Genomic DNA, 20,566 nt, shown 5'->3' on the forward strand with positions numbered 1-20,566 from the left:
AACTCATTTATATACCTTTGGTTGATGAATGGCTTGTTTGTATCCTCTTCCCCTCCGTTTTTCTGTTGGAATTTTTGTTTTGTTTTGTTTTTGCTTTTAAATAAGGGTACTGTGGCAGATTTTATTTCCTAAGAATAGCCATAATAATGTTTCCCATTCCACATGCTCTTTTTGCCATGTGACTTTGACAGTCCTCCACATTGAGATTGCATCTACATTCCCTTCCCTTAAAAATGGTCAGGCTTGCTAATAACTTTATGACTTCTGAGTCCAGATCGTAAAATACAGCTTGGACCTTGCTGTGGTTTGAATGTCCCTTCTGAATCTCCTGTTGAGGGCTTAATTCCCACTGTAACAGTACTGAGTATGAGAAATCCAACTATGGTATTTGAAAGGTGGGGCCGTTAAGAGGCAATTGGATCTGAGGGCTATGCCCTCATGAATGGATTTATGGGTTAATAGATTATTATAGGAGTAGACTGGTAGCTTTGTAAGGAGAGCACATTAGTAGTGAACACACTCTTGCCTTCTTGCCAAGTCCCTACCATGAAGAAGGCCCTCACAAGATACACCTCCTCAATCTTGGATTTCCCATCCTCCAAGACTATAAAAAATAAATTTATTTTCTCTATAAATTACCCAGGTTTAGGTATTCTTTATAAGTGATAGAAAACAGAATGAGATATACCTAGTTCTGTAGAAACTCTTGTTCTTGGATCCCAACCACCATAATGTAAGGAAGCCCAAGCAGCCACAAGGAGAAATAGGTTCTATTTTCCCTGGATGAGGTTCCAAGTAACAGCCAGCATTAACTGCTAGACATGAATGAATGATGTTTCAGACGATTGCAGCACCCAGAGGATTTGAATCACTTCCAGCCTTTAAGTCTTCCTAAAGCCTCATAGTTCATAGAGCACGAAATCCATCTCACTCTGCCCTTAAGAATTCCTAATCTGCAGAATCCATGAGCATTAAACTTGATTGTTATTTTATGTCACGTGGTTTGGAGTAGTTGTTATGCAGTGACCAATAACTGGAGCAAGCTATTTATAGATTAAAGACATCAGCTTGTAATCAGGCATCCATATTACCTCCAACTTGTTTTTATTTTTTAGCATCTGCATGCTTGAAATGATCTACCCCACTCTAAAGAACATGTGTTTATGGTTTTATTTGTTTCATTTAAATTTTGAATCCATCTGGAAATATTTTGATGAAGGAATGACATACAGTGTCAGCCATTTTTCTTTTTTTTATAGTTAGCTTTTCATCACAAAACTAATCAATAGCCTATCTGTATTTTGAACTTCAGATTGTAGTCTGTTGACCAGCCTATTAGGATTACTGTAGCCTAACAATACATTTAATACCTGTTTTTTTACACTTTACCTGAAAATTTAGTGTTATATAATTTATAAGATTAAAAAATTGTTAAAAAGTCATAATCTAAAATGGAAAAGATTTATGCTTATTGGAAAACAAAGCAAAAACAGTATTGTTTGAAAGTCAGAGGCATTAAGAGTTTAATGTTTTTAATGCTAAGAATTGCAGGTTTATCTTAGAATATTTCTTACATCAATCTAATAATACAACTTGTTCTTTGAAGCAGTACATTGAAAGTAACTACTACTTTATGGTATCAGCCTATCTATATGGTATTAATAAAAACATATCAAAAGGTAAGATGTGCTATCATAACTCATACAGTTGGAAGAAAACATAAGAACATATCCATTAAGTTAATTTAAAACCATATTTTAAAAAATAATTTAATTCTCCTTGTGTAGTGATATATTCACAAATAAAGTATCACTTCTGCTAAAAGGGGATTTATTAACTAACAAATGTACAAATAAAATGGTTTGGATTTCATTATGTCCTAGCCACCTTAATTCATTTTTACATGAACATTACAAGGTGAAGTTATCTATGACAGACTTTAAAACAGCTTTGCTCAGTTCTATCATTTTCTATTTCACATGTACAGTGTATGTGAAGATCATATTAATAAGTCATCTGATTTTCTGAAAATGTCCCCTTGAAAGAAAGTAATTTAAAATAAAGCAGATATAAAAAGAGAAAGGCTTTTGTTATAGAAACTATCCAGGTGTTATTTATAACTCTCTTTGAACTTAAACCGGAGTTAATTTCTTCCCCACAGCTTTCTCACTGAGCTGGAAGAAACTGATGAATTTCTTAACCCTATTTTAAATGGCTTTCTTCATTGTGTGAATTAAGTCGAGTTACTTTTACATACAAACAATAGAAGAGCAAAGGTTTTTTGGTTTTTTTTAAATAGTGGTTCTCAGCTGACTGTTATTTTACTCCCCTCCCCCAGTGATTTATAGCATTGTCTGAGGACTTTTTTAAATTGGCATGAATAGGTGGGAGTCAAGGATGCTGCAAAATGTCCTACAGTGTTTAGGACAGCCCTCCATAACAAAGAATTATCTTCCCCAAATGTTCAATAGTGCAAGTTTGAGAAACCCCTAATTAAGCCAGTTATATTTTGTTGGTATAGTGTTGTTTGAGTTTAGATTTTGCAAGTAGTTTGTTTTGTTTCACTGAGAGTGGGGTAACTGCAATAGTACCATTTAAGAATATTTATTAGGTGTCCACCGTGTGCCAAAATAGCAGCAGGTTGTAGAGAGCCTTGTATGCCATGTAAGTATAATAGGCAGAATAACCCCTCCCATCTCCCAGCCATGTTCATGTCCTAATCTCAGGACATGAATAACCTGTGAATATTATATCACATTTATCAAAGAACAAAATTTCAACCAGTTGGGTTTCAAAGATTTAATTGGCTTTTATTGGCAATTTGTGAACTGGGAAGCATCCAGTATACAGTATAGACAGGTCCTCCCTTGGGGATGGCAGAATAGTTGGTTTTTGTAAGGTAGCTTGAGAAGGAACAAGGAAGCAGCACAGTACAAAAAGCTGATTGGTTAACATCAGGTTACTTTTCTTATATAGGTTAAAGGAAAGGAAGCTTCCTTATGCCAGGTTTACTGGGCCCCTTTTTATTGGTTGCTGTGAATCTCCTGGTTTTTGGAAAACTGGCCTGTTTTTAACTTCAGTTTGATTGCATGGCACCTCGCACGAGTGACTCCATTCTGGTTTGGTTTGGTCTGTTGGGGCCTAGTGCAGGAGCTTAGTCCAGAAGAGTGGCCTCACATACACTTTATTTAACATGTGGCAAAATGGAATTAAAGTTGCTAATCAGCTGGGTGATCATAAGGGATATTATCCTGGATTATCTGGGTGGGTACATTTGTAATCGCAAGAGTCCTTGAAAGTGGAAGACGGAGGCAGAAGAGAGGGTCAAGGATGATGCAGTGGTTGGCTTTTAAGATGGAGGAAGGTGGGCATAAGCCAGGGATTGCAGGTTGCTCTAGAAGCCAAAGAAAGCAAAAAAAAAAAAAAAAAACAGATTTACTGTAGAGTCTCCAGAAAGGAAGTTAGCCCTGAGACACCTTTATTTTAGCCCAGCAAGACTCATTTTGGGCTTCTAACCTACAGAACTGGAAGATAATAAATTTGTGTTGTTTTAAGCAACTAAATTTGTGGTAGTTACTTACAGCAACCATAAGAAACAAATATACTGAGAAATCTGGATTTTATTTTTAGGAATAGGGAGCTGTTAAAAATTTGTCATCAAGGGCCGGCCTGTGGCTCACTCGGTAGAGTGCGGTGCTGATAACACCAAGGCCACGGGTTCAGATCCCATATAGGGATGGCCGGTTTGCTCACTGGCTGAGCGTGGTGCTGACAATACCAATTCGAGGGTTAAGATCCCCTTACCGGTCATCTTTAAAAAAAAAAAAAAATTTTTGTCATCAAAGGAATGATATCACATTTACATTATAAAAAAGATTATTGTACAATCATATTTCACCACAAATTTGCTTATTCACATGCTACAAACTTCATAAATGACAATGGACGATGAATCTTCAGATACCATTTGAAACTAAACTTTGTATGAACCCTAAATTCTAGAAATATTATGTCCACATTTTCATACTTATGTCCACATTTCATGACTAGAAGACTTTGTTTACTGTTTCTCTCTTCTCTTTCCCTTTAAAGTTATCTATAGAGATCTTTGACTCATTCCCTTAACACACTTTATAGATGTTTGTTCTTTTTTTCTTTAAGAAAACGGCCACTATGTAATGTGACTAATTGTTACACTATAGGCTGTTTTCTCTGTTTCCTTTGTACATTTCCACGGACTTCAGAATTGTTAACCATACAGCCTCTCCATTAGTACTTAGCCTTTATCATCTATATTAGTCCATTTCTGTTGCTTATAACAAAATACATGGAACTGGGTGATTTATAAGAAAACAAAATATATTGCTTACAGTTTTGGAGGCTGGGAAGTCGAAAGTCCAAGAAACATATTTTTAATCCATTCACGATGTCATGGTCCTGCAATATAATCATGTCTTCAATCATGTCTTCAATTACCATTTATAGGAATTCCCACCCTCAACAGTTACAGTGGGGATTAAGTTTTGAGGGGATATTCAACCCAAGACATCATTCGTAATAGGGTGCCACCTGTGGGGCCCACTGCACCAAAAAACCTTATAAATTATTTTTAATTGAACAGCTATAGATGCATGTTATAAATGCTTTTGACTTTCGTAAACAAAATTGTATTTTATTCAGAAAATCATAATGCATCCTATCAGAATTTCTCTAAATAAAAGGAAATCTTTTCACTTTGTCATTTTTTTGGTCATATAAAAAAGTTATTTAAAAAAATAATTTGGCTAATTTACAGAATAACTATGTTCTAACCAAATTTGGCTATAAAGCCAATTTTTCTAATGCAGATCCTATTCTCTCACTGATTTTTATTGTAGACCAGATGTATATGTATTTAAAATTTTGTTTGATTACTTTTTTACTTTGTTGGTTTTTTAAGTTTTTAAATTTTTTTTTCCTTTTTGTCTTTTTTACTGACCGGCAACGGGACTGCAACCCTCGGTGTTGCGCCCGCACCGCGCTCAGCCAGTGAGCGGGAACCGATCTCCACATGGGATCCGAACCCTTGGCGGGAGCGCCACCGCACTCCCAACCGGCGCACTTCTCCAGTGCGCCACCGGGCCGGCCCAAGTTTTTAAATTTTTTTTAAATTTAAATTTTATTTTTCAAAAGCAGTAGAAAACTTTTTGCAAGAAAAGATTTGCAATTGTACTTAGCCATACATAACTGCATATTAGGGAAGAGGCTTCCCACAGTGTTGTTACACTTGCTATGTAAATGAACTTCTCAACCCTCCCCCGCCTTCACCATTCAGTCAACTACTATCCCTTCCCTCACTCCCGCCCTCCCTCTCCCTGCCTTTCCCTTCCCCCACAATTCGCTCTCACTCTCACACACACACACGCACGCACACACGCACGTGCACACACACGCACACACAGTACCTGCATCATTCCAAACCAGTATTCAATGCAGCTGTTTTTTACCATTTAATATAAAATTTTTTATTAGATTGTTAATTTTCGTGATCTTAAACACCATTCTTTTGAAAATCACTTCACATACAGGGACCGTGGTGTATTTTATCTTTGAATCCCTGCACTTAGTACAAAAGGGGTTTTCAATAACTTTTCATTAAATTAGTTGCCGTTGGTAACAAATTTCTTAAATTCATAAATCTGCAGTAGTATGAGTTATCTGCTAAGAACTGGAGATTGGTGACCTTTGTTCAGGAAAAATCTGACCTTAACCAGGTGTACCAGTTGACTAATGTTGCTTTTTAATTGGTTCTGATACTCTGCTTATTTTCCTTTAATTGTGAATCTATTTCTTCAACAAACAACAAGCCTAATTCTCAGCCATTGGTACAAACTCATGTATAGTCTTAAATCCCAAAGGTATTGTAGATATTCTGACTGTGGGTATTCCATATTTATGTGAACCAGTAATGAAAGATAAATAGTAGGACACCTATTTAAAAATGTTTAAATAGTATTGTTTTCTAAATAATTGTCATAGTTTACATTTTTGTTAATCACAATGCTGTTGTGGTTTTTTTGGAGAGTTTTCCATTTAACTTATGCAGATTATTAAATAGTGGAGGCCCTCCTGTGGAGTTGTTTTCTGTTTTGTGCCAAGCCTGTCCACCAAAATAATTTTAAAACATGCTTGAGATCATTTCAAGCACTTACCAGCAAACTTAGGTTAAACAGCCATAAAACTTGTATTTTCCTTCCCAGAAACAGTTAGTTAATCCAGGTCTTAAAATACTGCAATTTCTTTTTTCTTTTTTTTTTTTTTTGTCTTTTTTTCCGTGTCCGGCAACGGATCGCAACCCTCAGTGTTGCCCCCGTACCGGACCGGGGACCGGCGACGGGATCGCAAGCCTCGGCGTTGCTCCCGCGCCTCGCTCAGCCAGTGAGCGGGAGCCGGTCTGTACGTGGGATCCGAACCCTCGGACGGGAGCGCTGCCGCGCTTCCCAAGCGGCGCACTATCCAGTGCGCCACCGGGCCGGCCCTGCAATTTCTTTTAACAATTTTGTTGTATCAGCAGATGGACAAGATGGAAAGTTTCATTCCCCCATTTATTCCCATCATATTCTGTCATCTTAATAAACTATTGATTTACAATCTGATGAAATATGGCCTCAGTTTTTGAAAGAGATTGAGGACACTGACTCATTATTAAACTTTTTTGCCTTTATAGGTTCTCATTCAACATTTCCTATTTATAGCACCTGCCCTTTTCAGTCCTTCACCTGATAGCTTGACCTTGTAGAGCATTTTATCAAGAAACTTGAGATTCTCATAAAATTTGCTTGGTGATCTCACTTCTTGGACCACAGATATAATTGGAGAAATGAGATATAAGAGAGCAGGTGTTTCCTATAGATGGTTCACACTTGTAATATTCAGATTTCTCAGTTTCTTTAATATGGGTGTAAACAGAAGTAAATGATACTCAGAAAACTCAAATAGCATATCCCAAGATGACATATAGATTGCAAATAGAAATCTCATCTGAATTTTCCTCTGTTTCTCTTTATCCTCGTTCCATTCTCTCCATCACCTGGAATCTACATATAATAAGCTCAATGTATTGTGTCACATATTTGGTTTTGTAGTATATTCTCTCACAGATTGTACTAACATGAATATTAATTATATTTCTTGGAAGTAAGAGAATCAAAGGCATTGCTGAGCAGTAATACTTTAGTTATCTAGCAGGCTGGTTTTTTCTAATTTAATGACATTGGTGTACGTAGCACAGCCCTAAAGGTCTTATTACACTTTGTTATATAGTCACTTCACTTTAATGATCACAAGATGAATGGAAAGAGAACATTTTTCTATTATTTATTAATTTAGTTATGTATTAGAGGGTTGTTGTTTTTTTTAATGTAGAGATTACGCCATTGCTGGAAATTTAATGAAGATAGTCCTGCTAAAATTGGTTTATAGTAGAAATGCTTTCATAAAATATGTAAAGGGTCTTCTCAAAAGGCAGTATATTTTTATAGGATTCTAAAAATGCATCTGTGATTATATTTTTCTTAGTACAAAATTTACCCTGTTTTTCTGCACTTTTCCTTTTTGTGATATCACCTCATCCTCATGGCCTTCTGAGCAAACTGATGCTAAGAATCTGTGTCCTAGTTCTGATGCCATTAACTTGAGAAAAACCATATTTGGATGTCACTGAAAGATTGGGGACATTAGTTTTTCTCATCTCGAAAATGAACTTGCCAGGCTAGCTGCTTAGAAATTGTATAAGTGAATGTTTGTGTAATCTCATTGAGATGTCAATTGTAGAGCAGCTTGTCCTCGTCTCAAATGGCTGCAGAGAGATGCACATTTGTAATTCTTGAGTCTATTTTAAAAAATAACCTTTTTATTTTGGAATAATTTTAAGTTTACGGAAAAGTAGCAATGACAGTACAAAGAGTTCCCATGTGCCCCTCACCATCTCCCCAGTGTTAATATCTTATATTACATTTATCAAGTGTAAATGGTACATTTATCAAAATTTAAAAAACAGCACTATTAAATATTACTATTAACTAAACTCTGGACTTTATTTAGATTTCATCAGTTTTGCTACTAATGCTCTTGATTCCAATATTCAGCCCAGAATACCACACATTGCATTTAGTGTGGGTCCATTTTTCATAGTTTTCTGTCTCTCCTCATTAATGCCAGATTGTCAGCTGGGCCTCTCTACTGCTGTCTTCGTTTTTGCTTGTAGCAGGTTTTCATCCCCTTAAATTTGTGCATCTAAGCAAAAATAATCATACTTGTTAGAAATATGTGGAAAAGAAGAATAAATTTCTAATTTCTGTGAACAAATGCTACTGTGAATAATTTGTTTGAATTTGGGCATATGAGTGCCAAACTTTTTTAATTGTTCACAGGAGTTAGTTCCTATAACCACTGCCTCCCCCTCCCCCACAGTGTGTTCTTGATGGTTGAAGTTGGAAGATTACTGAGCCCTCTGGATTGTGACCTTTTACTGTCCCTAAAGAAGACTATAAGAATTTAACCTAAAGTAAATTAAAGATTGGTTGGCCTCTGTTCTATTTTACTATGATCGGTACACCTGCAGGTGACACATCTATGTGTTATTTAATGATACATTAGTGGTAGAAGAGAAGACTTTAGGCAGAATGCTGGATTTGATATAACAGACTCTAGAAATAATATGGAACCACATTTACTTGATCAGTGAAAGGGAACACCATCTCCTAAAAATGGTGAGGTGGTAATAAAGATGATGGAGGTGGATTTTCAGTTACAAAGAAGGGAAAACTAGGGCACTCTGTATTTAATGATCATACAGTGGGTTGGAAGAGGGGATGCAGAATTACCAAGACTTTTAAAAACTGCACAGACCATACATCCCATCTCCTGGGACATAGTTTTTAAGTCAGGGACTAAATACAAGGTATATTTTGAAACCGATGAGTAATTTTTTTTTTCTATTAATATACAGTGATTTTATTTTTATTTTTTCCTTTAAATTTTTATTTTGTCAATATACAATGTGGTTGATTATTATGGCCCATCACCAAAAGAAACTGATGAGTAATTTTTATCCTTATACCTCGACATACAGATATGTGACAATCACTGGTGTATTGTTACCATATATATGTATATAGTTGCAAGAGAACAAACTAAACTCAGAAAATAATAGGTCTCCTGACTGCAAGTTAAGGTCAGGAGAAAACAGGAGTAATTTTAGATGGTTCCTATGTGACATAAATTTTATATAATACTCCCCAAAGTCCATCAAATTGGTAAGCTTATTGTATTAGTCTGTTTTGTGTTGCTGTAACAGAACACGTGAGACTGGGTAATTTATAAAGAAAACTAAATTTATTACTTACAGTTTCTGAGGCTGGGAAGTCCAAAGTCCATCTGGTGGTGTTGACAGTGACCCAGGGGTCTCACATTGCAAGATGGTGGAAGTAGAGAGAGCAGAGAGAGAGAGAAAGACAGACTCTCCTCTTCTTTTAAAGCCCTCAGAACCACACCCCTGACCACCATTTTTAATCCATTCACTACTGCATGGTCCTATAATCCAATCACCTCTTCAAGGTTCCACCTTTCAATTACCATAATAGGATTTCCCACCATCTTAACAGTCACAGTGGGGGCTAAGTTTCTAATACATAAAAGTTGGGAGACACAATTCAAGCTTTAATGAGTTTTGGGGGGACATAATTCAATCCACTACACTTATTGAAAAAAAATTTGTTTACTACATGTTTACCATCTTCCTGTACACTATTATGTACTCATCTGTTTCTGGAATATACATGTAGTCCTGATCATTGTATTTAACACATAGTGTACACATCAGTCTGTTAGGGCTGCCATAATGAAATACCACAGTCAGGGTGGTTTAAACAAATTTATATCTCACAGTCCTAGATACTGGAAGCCCCAAATCAAGATGTTAGCAGGGTTGGTTTCTCCTGAGTCCTCTCTCCTTGGCTGGCAGATGGCTGCCTTCTCACTGTATCCTCACATGGCCTTTTCTCTGTGTGCTTGCATTTCTGATATATCTCTTACAATGACACCACTTATATTGGATTAGGGCCCCATTTTTATGGCATCATTTAACCTTAATTACCTTTTTTAAGGCCATATCTCTAAATACGATCACATTGGGGGTTAGGACTTCAGCAAATGAATTTGGGGGGAGAGACAGTTCAGTCCATTACACTATAATTATATAAAATTCAGAAAAGGTCAATGGTACGTGGGAGTGGGGCGTTAGATAACTTTCTTAATAACTGGAATGTTGAAACATTTTAACAAATCTAGAAAAAACACACAAGGAGTTTTGTTTGCCAGGTGTTTGATTAGCAGACATCCTACATTTGAGAGAATTCTTGTAGAATATCCCAAGTAGTTAATTTATATAATTTATCCTTAAGAGATGATGGAAATATAAGTAGTTTTTCAAAGTGTCTGGTACACCCAAACTGGCACAAGACAAAATAGGAAATCTAAATAGACTTTTAACAAGAAATTGAATTAGTAATTAAAGATCTTCCCACACAAACACATACACAAAAACTCAGGCAAAATTACTTCACTGGTGAATTCTTAACAAGCATTTAAATAATCAGTATTATACATTCTTCCAGAAAATAAAGGAGGATGAAACATTTTCTTGTTCATTCTATGATGATGGTATCACCCCGATACCAAAGCCAGACAAAGACATCACAAGAAAGGAAAACTACAGATCACTATGCCTCCTGAATATAGATGCAAAAACTCAAACAAAATACCAACAAGCTGATTCAAAAGCATATAAAATTAATTATACACCATAACTAAGTGGGATTTATCCTAGGATTACAAGACTGATTTAACATCTGAAAATCAGTGTAGTACACCATATCAGTAGAATAACGAATACAACCACGTGATCATCACATCAGATACAGAAGAAGCATTCGACAAAATCCACTACCCATTCATGACAAAAACTCTTAACAAACATGGACTAGAAGGGAACTGTCTCATCCAGGCATGTACAGGGCATTTACAAAAAGCCTATAGTGAACATCATACTTAATGGTGAAAGACTGAATGCTGTCTTTCTAAGATTAGGAACAAGGAAAGAATGTCCACTCTTGGTCTTTTCTGTTGTAATTCTGTAGGTCCTGGCCTGTGCAGTCAGGCAAGAAAGCTAAATAAAAGGCATCCATATTGGAAAGGAAGAAGTAAAACTATATTTACAGATGATATGGACCTTTTTGAGGAACTGGCAAAAAAAAAAAAAAGAAAAGAAAAATCTATTAGAACTAATAACTACATGGGCCGGCCCGGTGGCTCACTCGGGAGAGTGTGGTGCTGATAACACCAAGGCCCCGAGTTCGGATCCCATATAGGGATGGCCGGTTCGCTCACTGGCTGGGCGTGGTGCTGACAACACCAAGTCAAGGGTTAAGATCCCCTGTCCGGTCATCTTTTTTAAAAAAAAAAAAAAGAAAAGAAAAATCTATTAGGACTAATAACTACATGGGCCGGCCCGGTGGCTCACTCGGGAGAGTGTGGTGCTGATAACACCAAGGCCCCGAGTTCGGATCCCATATAGGGATGGCCGGTTCGCTCACTGGCTGGGCGTGGTGCTGACAACACCAAGTCAAGGGTTAAGATCCCCTGTCCGGTCATCTTTTTTAAAAAAAAAAAAAAAAGAACTAATAACTACAGCAAAGTTGCAGGATACCAGAGCAATATAAAAAGTGTCTGGGAAGAGGGAAGGAACTTAAGTACCTTTAAAAGGCTTAATGGCTCCACAGAAATGCAGTCAACTATGTTACAATTTTTTTAAAAAGGCTTAATGGAACCAAACATTCCTAAGTGTCCTGTCAGAATTAGAGTGAAAATTGGAATAGGTGTGATGAGATTTAGTTGTTGAGTGGAATTTTGAGGCAGATGAAAGTGATATAAAAGTCACTGTGACATTTTGGGGTGCTATATACAATGGTGACTCTAAGAATCTGATCCCTAATTTGGTGGTCTGGTGTACACTCAATAGTCATGATAAGTAGGAGGTAGGTGTATATTGTTCTCTCTTCTTCTGATTTCCAAATATTCAAGAGTCAGGTACCTGTGATACCACCGTGGGTTGGTAGGTGACAGTGCCACAGATAATTCAAAAGAAGAGAGACTCCACAGGTATCATTTAATTTTGTAATTAAGCTTTTTATTTTGAGATAATTGTAGATTGACTTGCATCATAAGAAATAATGCAGGGAGATCCCATAAACCCTTCATTCAGTTTCCCCCAATGATAACATCTTGCAAAACTTTAGTACAGTATCATCACGGCCAGGATATTGACATTGATAAGAGTGAAAATCCAAACTATTTTCATCACAACAAGAATCCTTCATATTGCCCTTTTAAAGTTAAACCCACTTTCCTCCCACCTCTGCTTGCTCCCTTTGGTACTTTGATTTTTGGTTGAAACCTGGACATTATTGGTATCATGTTATGAGACTCTGGGTCTTATTTAAACCGTTTGTTTTAGCAGGCTTCTTCTGACACTGTTCTGGCAGGGGAAGAGGGGATGCCACTTTGTTACTGCTAGGTGGGCGTAGGAGGCCAAGTTCTCCTCTAGGCCCCACTGATACCACCCTAGGTAACAGAAGGAGTAAAAAAAAAAAAAAAAAAAAAAATCAGGCTCCCCAGGTGGTCTGCATAGACGCTGTTGAGGGATGGGTAAGTTGAATCCTTCTAACAACCTGGCATGAGTGGGGGTGAGGCTGCAGTTTTTTCTGTGATCTTTAGCTGAAGTAGACCAATTATTGTCTAAACGTTTTCTACCTTGCTAGGCTGTCCCTTTCCTGGTCCTTTGCCTAGAGAGATTTGGCTTTTATTGGAACTTTTTGTCTGTACTTATTGGTATTTCCAGTCGCTGGTGTCTTTAGCTCTAAGTCGGGGATGTTTGAATCAAGAAGGAAGCCAGGGAACTTACTGCCCTGTTGTTCCTTAGGTGCTGAGGCCTCTAGTCACTTTATCATTTTCTCTCTACCTTTTGGAGTCTTCTTAGGTTTGCTGTATATATGATGTTCAGGGCTCTTAGTTGTATTTAGTGGGAGAAACTAGAAAAGATACTTTATCTATTTTGAAGTGAAAGTCTCCACCACATCTACCTTTGCAGTATATTTGTTCCAAAAGCAGATTTAGAATTTCCTGATTACGTTAGAAAACTAATTATTTTCTCAAGAATATACTGCCTGGTAAACCTGGTAGGCATTCTGTATTTTTTCACACTTAATCAAATTAAGTTAAAATTAGGTGGTCATTTTTTGTATAAAGGTGATATATAGTTAAGTTCTTTGGAGATGCTATCAGTGACTACATGTCTCTTAATTCTGGTGACAGATGGCACTATTACATTTAAGGAAATGACATCTGGATTTTTAGTTGATGTGCAGCAATGATTTTTCTCTGATTTCACATATTTCTTCAAAGAAGGTGTCATTAGCTATGATTAGTAATGTCCACCATAGCCAAAATAGACATTTATTTGCTAATAGCTATTTTTTGGCTTTAAAAAAATGATTTTTTTTTTTTTAAGATCTTTTAAGGTGTGCAGTTAGGAATTCTGTATGACTTCCTCCTTCCTTCTTCCCTCCATAGCTCTCCTTCCAAAAGAGATTAATGCTTTTAATCTTCACATGGCTGATGACTACACTTTTATATAATACCGATGTAGTGTTATGCCATATTTAGTAGGTTTTAGTTTGGTATACTTTTTATTAGTCTGTGGGAAATTAAAGTATAAGATGTGATAAATTAACTGTTTACAGTTTCTTATGCAAATTGAAACAGCATTTAAACCACGCTACTAAGCTTTGTTTTAGTAGTTGGAGGGACTTGACTTGGTGAATATCAATTTTAAACTCAGCTGCTTTTCACTCATATCATAGCAGATAGTTTTATTTACAGATAATTCTCAGTGTTTAAACAAAGTTCACATCCTCCTTAACAGGAGGATTTCTTAGAACTAAAATAATAATGAGAGCTGGCCTGTTAGCTTAGTTGGTTAGAGCACAGCCTTATAACACCAAGGTCATGGGTTTGGGTACACATACTGGCCAGCCACCCCCTCCTCCCCCAAATAACTAAATAATAAAATAATATTGAACATTACTGCATGTTGCTTATGAGAGCAAATATTTTTAATGTTTATCTTCAATTTCTATGCATTTTGTAGAGTGATGTCTTCAGACTTGTAGACACAGACCTTTGTGTCTACAGTTCTTGGTGTTCTTTCTCCTATCTCTCTTCCAGGGAAATGAGTATTAAAAATATGCCCCTTGCCTTGGGTTTATCACATACCCCGGGAATGGTCATGTATGTGGTTTAATTTCAATTTTATGGCACCTATGTGTCTGCCTTGCAGTTGAATTTTCCATTTATGGTCATTATTTCAAGCAGCAGATGTGGTTTTAACTCAGCTACTTCATCTTCTTAGAACAAAACTGAGTATCAATAAGGCAGGAGAAAGATTTCTATGCAGCCATATTGGGCACAAAATCTCATGTACTTTACTTAAATAAAGACTTGCAGATGTTCAGTTTTATTGATAATGAGATAGTATGCTGCTTGCATATTATTTTTCAATAACTAAATTATAAAACATTTAAATAATGATAATTACCAGTGGTAACAACAGTGTCAGAAGCCAGAATATTTTTTATTTATTTTAATGTTTTTAAAGACCAGTCAAGTGAAGCAGTGAGAATGGAGAAGGAACAAAGAAATCTATAGCTGGTTGTGATCAATTATTTGTAAACACCAGTGCACTTGGACCTACCTGTTGCTTTGCGTTGCTTCGCCCCCCACAGATTTGTCACCCCACTTCCCCTGGGTGACGGAGATGAAAGGATTACTCAAAGCCCATCTCTTCTGAGCAGTGAGAGGCCCTGAAGTGGTTAATCTCCCTTTGGGATGCTCAAGTGAGAGCCATCCCTTCCTTGGGAAGTTAACCCTGAATTGGGGTTCTCTTCCTACATTTAATGTCCAGACCAGGAAGTTACAGGAAGAGAACAAAGGTGGGGTTATAGTTTAACAATATAGGCTGGTAATGGTGAGACAAGCCAGATGACATTCCAGTAAGGCAATGAAGTGGTCCTATCAACAACAGTTGGATCTTAGCAAACATTCCTTCCTGTAGCAATTTCTCAGTATCTTTACATAACAATCAGTAACTAGTCTGTCTTTTGAGCCAGCAACCTGCTGTGCCACAATCCTTATCTTGCAACAGAGACTTATAGCCTGAGGGAAATTTCCTGTCCTTGCAAGGTCAGTATTTGAAACTGCAAGGCTTTGAAAAACCAGGCACTGTGAAGTACATATGCTTTTTAGTATATTCTACACCTACCCCCAAAACTTTTATACCTTTTATTTTTTTTTATTTTTATTTTATTTTTATTTTTTATTTTTTTTGTCTTTTTGTCTTTTTTCCGTGTCCGGCAACGGATCGCAACCCTCAGTGTTGCCCCCGTACCGGACCGGGGACCGGCAATGGGATTGCAAGCCTCGGTGTTGCTCCCGCGCCTCGCTCAGCCAGTGAGCGGGAGCCGGTCTGTATGTGGGATCCGAACCCTCGGACGGGAGCGCCGCCGCGCTTCCCAAGCGGCGCACTATCCAGTGCGCCACCGGGCCGGCCCCTTTATACCTTTTAAATTGTTACAAACCAGTACCAGTTTGTGTCAGGGGTCATAAAATTATCTATGCACTTTAATCTAGTAATTCTTTTGAAATAGCAGTAGATATCCAAAGAAAATAATCTGAAATGTAGACGAAAGGCTGTTTACATAGTAACATGAACAATTGTCTGTGATAACATTGTATAGCAAAATCATAGAAAAAAATTGTCTTTAAAACTATGTTATGCTATGGTCACTTTAACATGCTATAACAGAAAAAAAAAAAAAAACTATGACATTATAAGATACAGAATTCCTAAAATGTTTTAGAATAGAATTTTCTGTGGTGATCTATAAATGCAAAGAGCAGGACTGATTGTGTATTTATGTAGATGTATGTATGTGCATGCCACAGGCATAGAAAAGACTAAAAGAAGCCCAAATATTTTTTGTTGTTATTGTTATCTTTAGGGAGTAGAATTATAGATTTTTAAAATTTTAATTGTCCTTCTTTTGCTTTCCAAATACCACAGTAGGGGAGGAGGAATAAAAGCTTTTTTAAAAAATTTATTTTTATTTTTAAATTAAAAAATTGTTTTTTTTTTTTTCTATTTGAAGCACCATAAAATTTAAGTATTAGCAGTTCAGGGAAGGGCAGAGTCTCCTCCCTGAGTCCTGAGGGCATCACTGATTGCCACAGTAGAGTAGTGCCTCCTCTCTCTAAGGAGAAGCCTAGACCATTGTATTTAAATACTCTTCATGTTCTCTTCCTTTTAGGATGCTTTCTACTAGGTTTTTATGCTTTAAATGGATGAACTCCCAGCTCTTGAGAAACTGGGTTACTCAGAACAACTTATGTTCAGAGGGCTCTAGGGAACTGCAGATAGACTAATTGAATGAAATTTTCTTTGACAAGTTTTTCCACCATGAGACTATTTTAGAATCCCTTATAAGAAGGGAAGAAGATACAATGTTAGTAAGTCACATGTAAGTGGAACTTGTTTTGCTTCTTTGACACAGTTTGGCTCCTCTCTGTATCCCACAGCTGGCGCTGAAGGACCCTGTACACACAGTGTCACTGCAGCAGTTCATCTACCAGAAGCTCAAGGCACAGCAGGAGTTACTGGGAGAACAAGGCTTCCAGTCCCTCATGGAAACGGTGGACACAGAGATTGTCACCCAGCTACAGGAGTTTCTGCAAGGATTCTAAGAGCACACAACACATGGCTGCCTCCCCTTACAGAAACAACCGAATAACCCAGCCTGCCATCTGTATATGAAAGCCTGCTGAGATCAAGAAATAACTTGTGTATGAAAATAAAGAAGTGAAGACCACATTTTTTTACTAGAAAATATAAAGAATAAATGTAAATCCCACATAACTAAAATCACAAACCTATCCCTCAAAAGAGCTTAATTTTATATTTATGAGGGGGCCCTGTGTTTACTAGAGGTACATTTGATGACAGTAGCTGCTTAGTTTTCCTGTTAAGAAAAGAAACTGATTACCTTTCAGTCATGAACTCATAACACTTGAGAAGATGAAGGTTAATGTCTGAGATGTTTTTCGGCAACCAAAATTGTTAAATTTGGCTGCCTTTTCCTTTTTTTAAGCTAACAAAATTACAAGTTTGAAAAATGACAAAGCTGTCAGATGATGCAATTAAAGACATTTGTGCACCAGACAAAAATATATAAATAGTGACAAATATACATTACTAAGGTTATCTTGCAAGGGAGTTGTTTTCATCTGACATAGAAAATGTGTTTTATCAGAAAAATGCTTTTATTTTCATTCTAGTAATTTGATACAGAAATTAGTAAAGGCATTTTTTTTCTCATCTTATTTTCAGTAAATACATTTAGTCTGTAAATGTACACTGTAAGGCTCATGAAATGTGGAAGACCTCTGGTCATGATTTGGTCCTAAAGTTCTTTTGTTACTTTCGAAGGCCAGCAGCCCTATGAGCACCGAGAACTGGGCAGCCCCTAGTCCCACCTATGCTGTGATAGTCCCACATGGCTGTGACAGGCTGTTCAGCACTTACCCGTCTCAGGTTCCTCAGTGCAGGGGTGCATCATCGGAGCCTTGATGATACGGGTGCACCTTGAGGACCCAGCAGTAATCCCCAGGGTACCAACACTGATGTAACTAGTCTTCCTTCCTTATTCCTCCAACATTCAGTACATAAGAAGAGGAAAAGGAGAAAATAAAGCCTTACTTTGTTTTACTTGCCATTTATTGTAAGGAACCTTTAAAACAGTTTTTAGGAAATACTGAAAAGCAAGGTTGGAAAATGTTTATCTTTCTATAGAAAGTTGGGTACAGTATGTAACTGCGGGAAACCCACTGCCCCTTTCTAAGCTGTGGAACCCAAAGTGTATGGGGATATTTGATGTTTTCAGCAAGAGAAAGAAAATATGGTCCAAATTAAATTTTCCAAAGATACCTCACCTTTGACTAATTTGTCTGCTTATTTTTCTTGCCACACAAAAAAAAAATGAGTTCATAAAAGTTGCCCAGTGAATTATAAAGGGAAGTTTTCTTTTATACTCAGGCTTTGGTTCTGTACTACTAGATGGCAGTAACTAGGTAGAAGTCCTAGTTACCCTTTTAATTTCTTTTCACTTAAAGACTAAAAGTTCCTTTAAAGTGCTGTTTCTTGATCATTACTATTCAGTTCTCAAGATTGATCTATGAATACATTTTTCTGTTGACTTAATTATTTTCATTTGAAGTACTGTCCCCATTAGTGTTATCAGAAATTCAGTCATGCTCCAGTTTTTCAGTTAAAGTGAAATACTCGTTTTTTGAAATTCTGACAAATTTCATTCTAGTGCCATAGCAAATAGCACAAAAATATCTACCTTGCAAAAAAAGTAAAGAGCTTATCTCAGGAAAGAGTTTTGTTCGTTATTTATTTATTTATTTTTAAGTTTATTAATATATATTTTTTACATTCTATGAAGTTGTGCAGCAGTTGAGGGGGAGGGGGAGAAGGGAAAGGGTAAGGAAATAGGGTTGGAGAAGGAGGAAGGAGGGGTGGGGTTGAGGCCTGGGGCACCTCTTTTTCCTGCAGGGCAGACCAGGGGACTTCTAGCGGTGTCTCGGTTATTGCTGGGCTGCTTGCAGGTTGGGGTGGGTGTGGCCAAGGCCTGAGGCACCCCACTTCCCTGGTTCGGGGAGAGCCTGGGACTCTTCCTGTGGTAGTTCGGTAGTTGTTGCTGGGCTGGTTGCAGCTGTCAGGGGAGTGTGGCTGAGGCTCTCAGGCCCCACCACCCCAGCTCGGGAGAGCCCAGGGCACTGCCTGTGGCAGCTTGGTGGTTATTGCTGGGTTGGTTGCAGGTATGGGGGTGGGGGGTTGGCCTAGGCCCTCAGTTCCCCACTGCCCTGGCTCAGGAGAGCCCAGGGTGCTACCTATGGCAGCTCGGTGGTTGTCACTGGGCTGGTTGCAGGTGTCAGGGGGCATGGCTGAGGCCTCCAGCCCTCCCTCCTCCCTGGCTTGGTAGACAGGGGATTTCTGGTCCTTCTGAATTTAATAGGTTTTCTTTGGTGATATGAGACCTTTACTATTTAATAGTTTGTCTCTGGTCTGTGGGTATTTTGTTTTTTCTTCCAGTTCTGTGTTGGATTATTTGCTGTTCCTACCACTTAAACTCTGCACTGGAACTAATTTGTTGTCCTTTGCTTACTTCTAAAATGGGGGAACTTCCTGTGGGGACCAGCACTTGAGCTCTGTGGTTGAGCTAAATTGTTGCTTTGCTGCTAATTCCCTAGGGAAGACTTTTTATGCAGCTCAGGTTTTAATGGTTGACTCTAAAGGTTCTTCCAGCTTTCGTGAGATCCAGTACACCTGGGTTGTGTAGTAACTCTGGTCTGGGCCTGAGTCTTTTCAGAAAACTGCACCTCCTGCAATTCTATATTCCTAACCTGTCTCCACTGAGAGGTACTATGCTGATCGGAAGGCAGGTCAGCTGTCCTTGCTGTGCCCTAGTGTTTTCCCAGTAGGCTTATCTCCCCTACCAGATGCACTCCAAACACTTCCCATGGGGCAGGCAGTGCTCCTTGCAATGACTCACTAGCCTCTGAGTGGCTCCTTTTTTTCAGTTGTCTGTGGCCTCTTGCTCTTATGTGGGTCCACAGGAACCCGGTTAATGGTCTTGTTGCCCTGGGGGTCACCAAGGCCTTCTTCTCCCCTGCAGCCTCCAAGCAACTGCATCCAAAGAGCACAGCTGTGGCTTTTGCCAGCTCCTGCTCTGTGCACTCACCAGCTCCAGCCTTGAAGCAGGCAGGGCTCAAAATGGTTGGAGTGGTTCTTTCTCTCATTGTGGCTTCTCCTGCCTTTATTCACTCTGTAGGTCTCTCTTCCCCTTCTCCTGATCTCTAGTGGCCCCAGCTTGGCTGTTATTGTTTTTTAATAGTTGTAAATTGGTTGATCTGTGGGAGAGGCTGGGGACCATCTATTCTGCCATCTTGACCGGAAACCTTGGTTCATTTTTTAAACTAAGTTAAAATAGGCTTTGTAAATAGCTCAGAAAAATAATTCATGTGTCTCGAATTTTAAGTGCTCAATTAAGACAAAATAATTATTAATTCATAGAATTCTATTTATTAACAAACTTTACAACAAACATATTAAGTTTCAGACAAACAACTCAGCCAGGCCTCTTGTTGAAGTGTGGTTCCTGATACAAGGCAGTGATCATTTCTGTTTCATAAAATACTCCTTTTCTGTTTATTTTATTTTCCAGAGATTTCTCCCAATCACCTGCCAAGGCCCATGTGATCAGTAGTATCATTTTAAAGTTTTATAAGTTGGTCCCTCCTCCTTCTCTCTCCTACTAGTCCTATTAGAGAAGCCACATCATTGCATGCTAAAATT

At 37.9% G+C, this 20,566-nt stretch overlaps 1 protein-coding gene across 2 annotated transcripts in view; it reads left to right on the forward strand.

Annotated features, from left to right (window-relative positions):
- The window catches only part of IPO11 (importin 11), a 251,868-nt gene extending 233,731 nt beyond the window's left edge, over positions 1–18,137 (forward strand). For both annotated transcript variants that reach the window (XM_008579583.1, XM_008579584.1), the window contains exon 30: positions 16,729–18,137. In XM_008579583.1, the coding sequence (XP_008577805.1) occupies positions 16,729–16,893 (165 nt within the window). In that variant the 3' untranslated portion in view covers positions 16,894–18,137. The remainder of the gene's footprint in view (positions 1–16,728) is intronic.
- Positions 18,138–20,566: the final 2,429 nt, after the last annotated feature.

The sequence above is a fragment of the Galeopterus variegatus genome, unplaced genomic scaffold (assembly GCF_000696425.1).
Source record: "Galeopterus variegatus unplaced genomic scaffold, G_variegatus-3.0.2 Scaffold1916, whole genome shotgun sequence".
Lineage (NCBI taxonomy): Eukaryota > Metazoa > Chordata > Mammalia > Dermoptera > Cynocephalidae > Galeopterus > Galeopterus variegatus.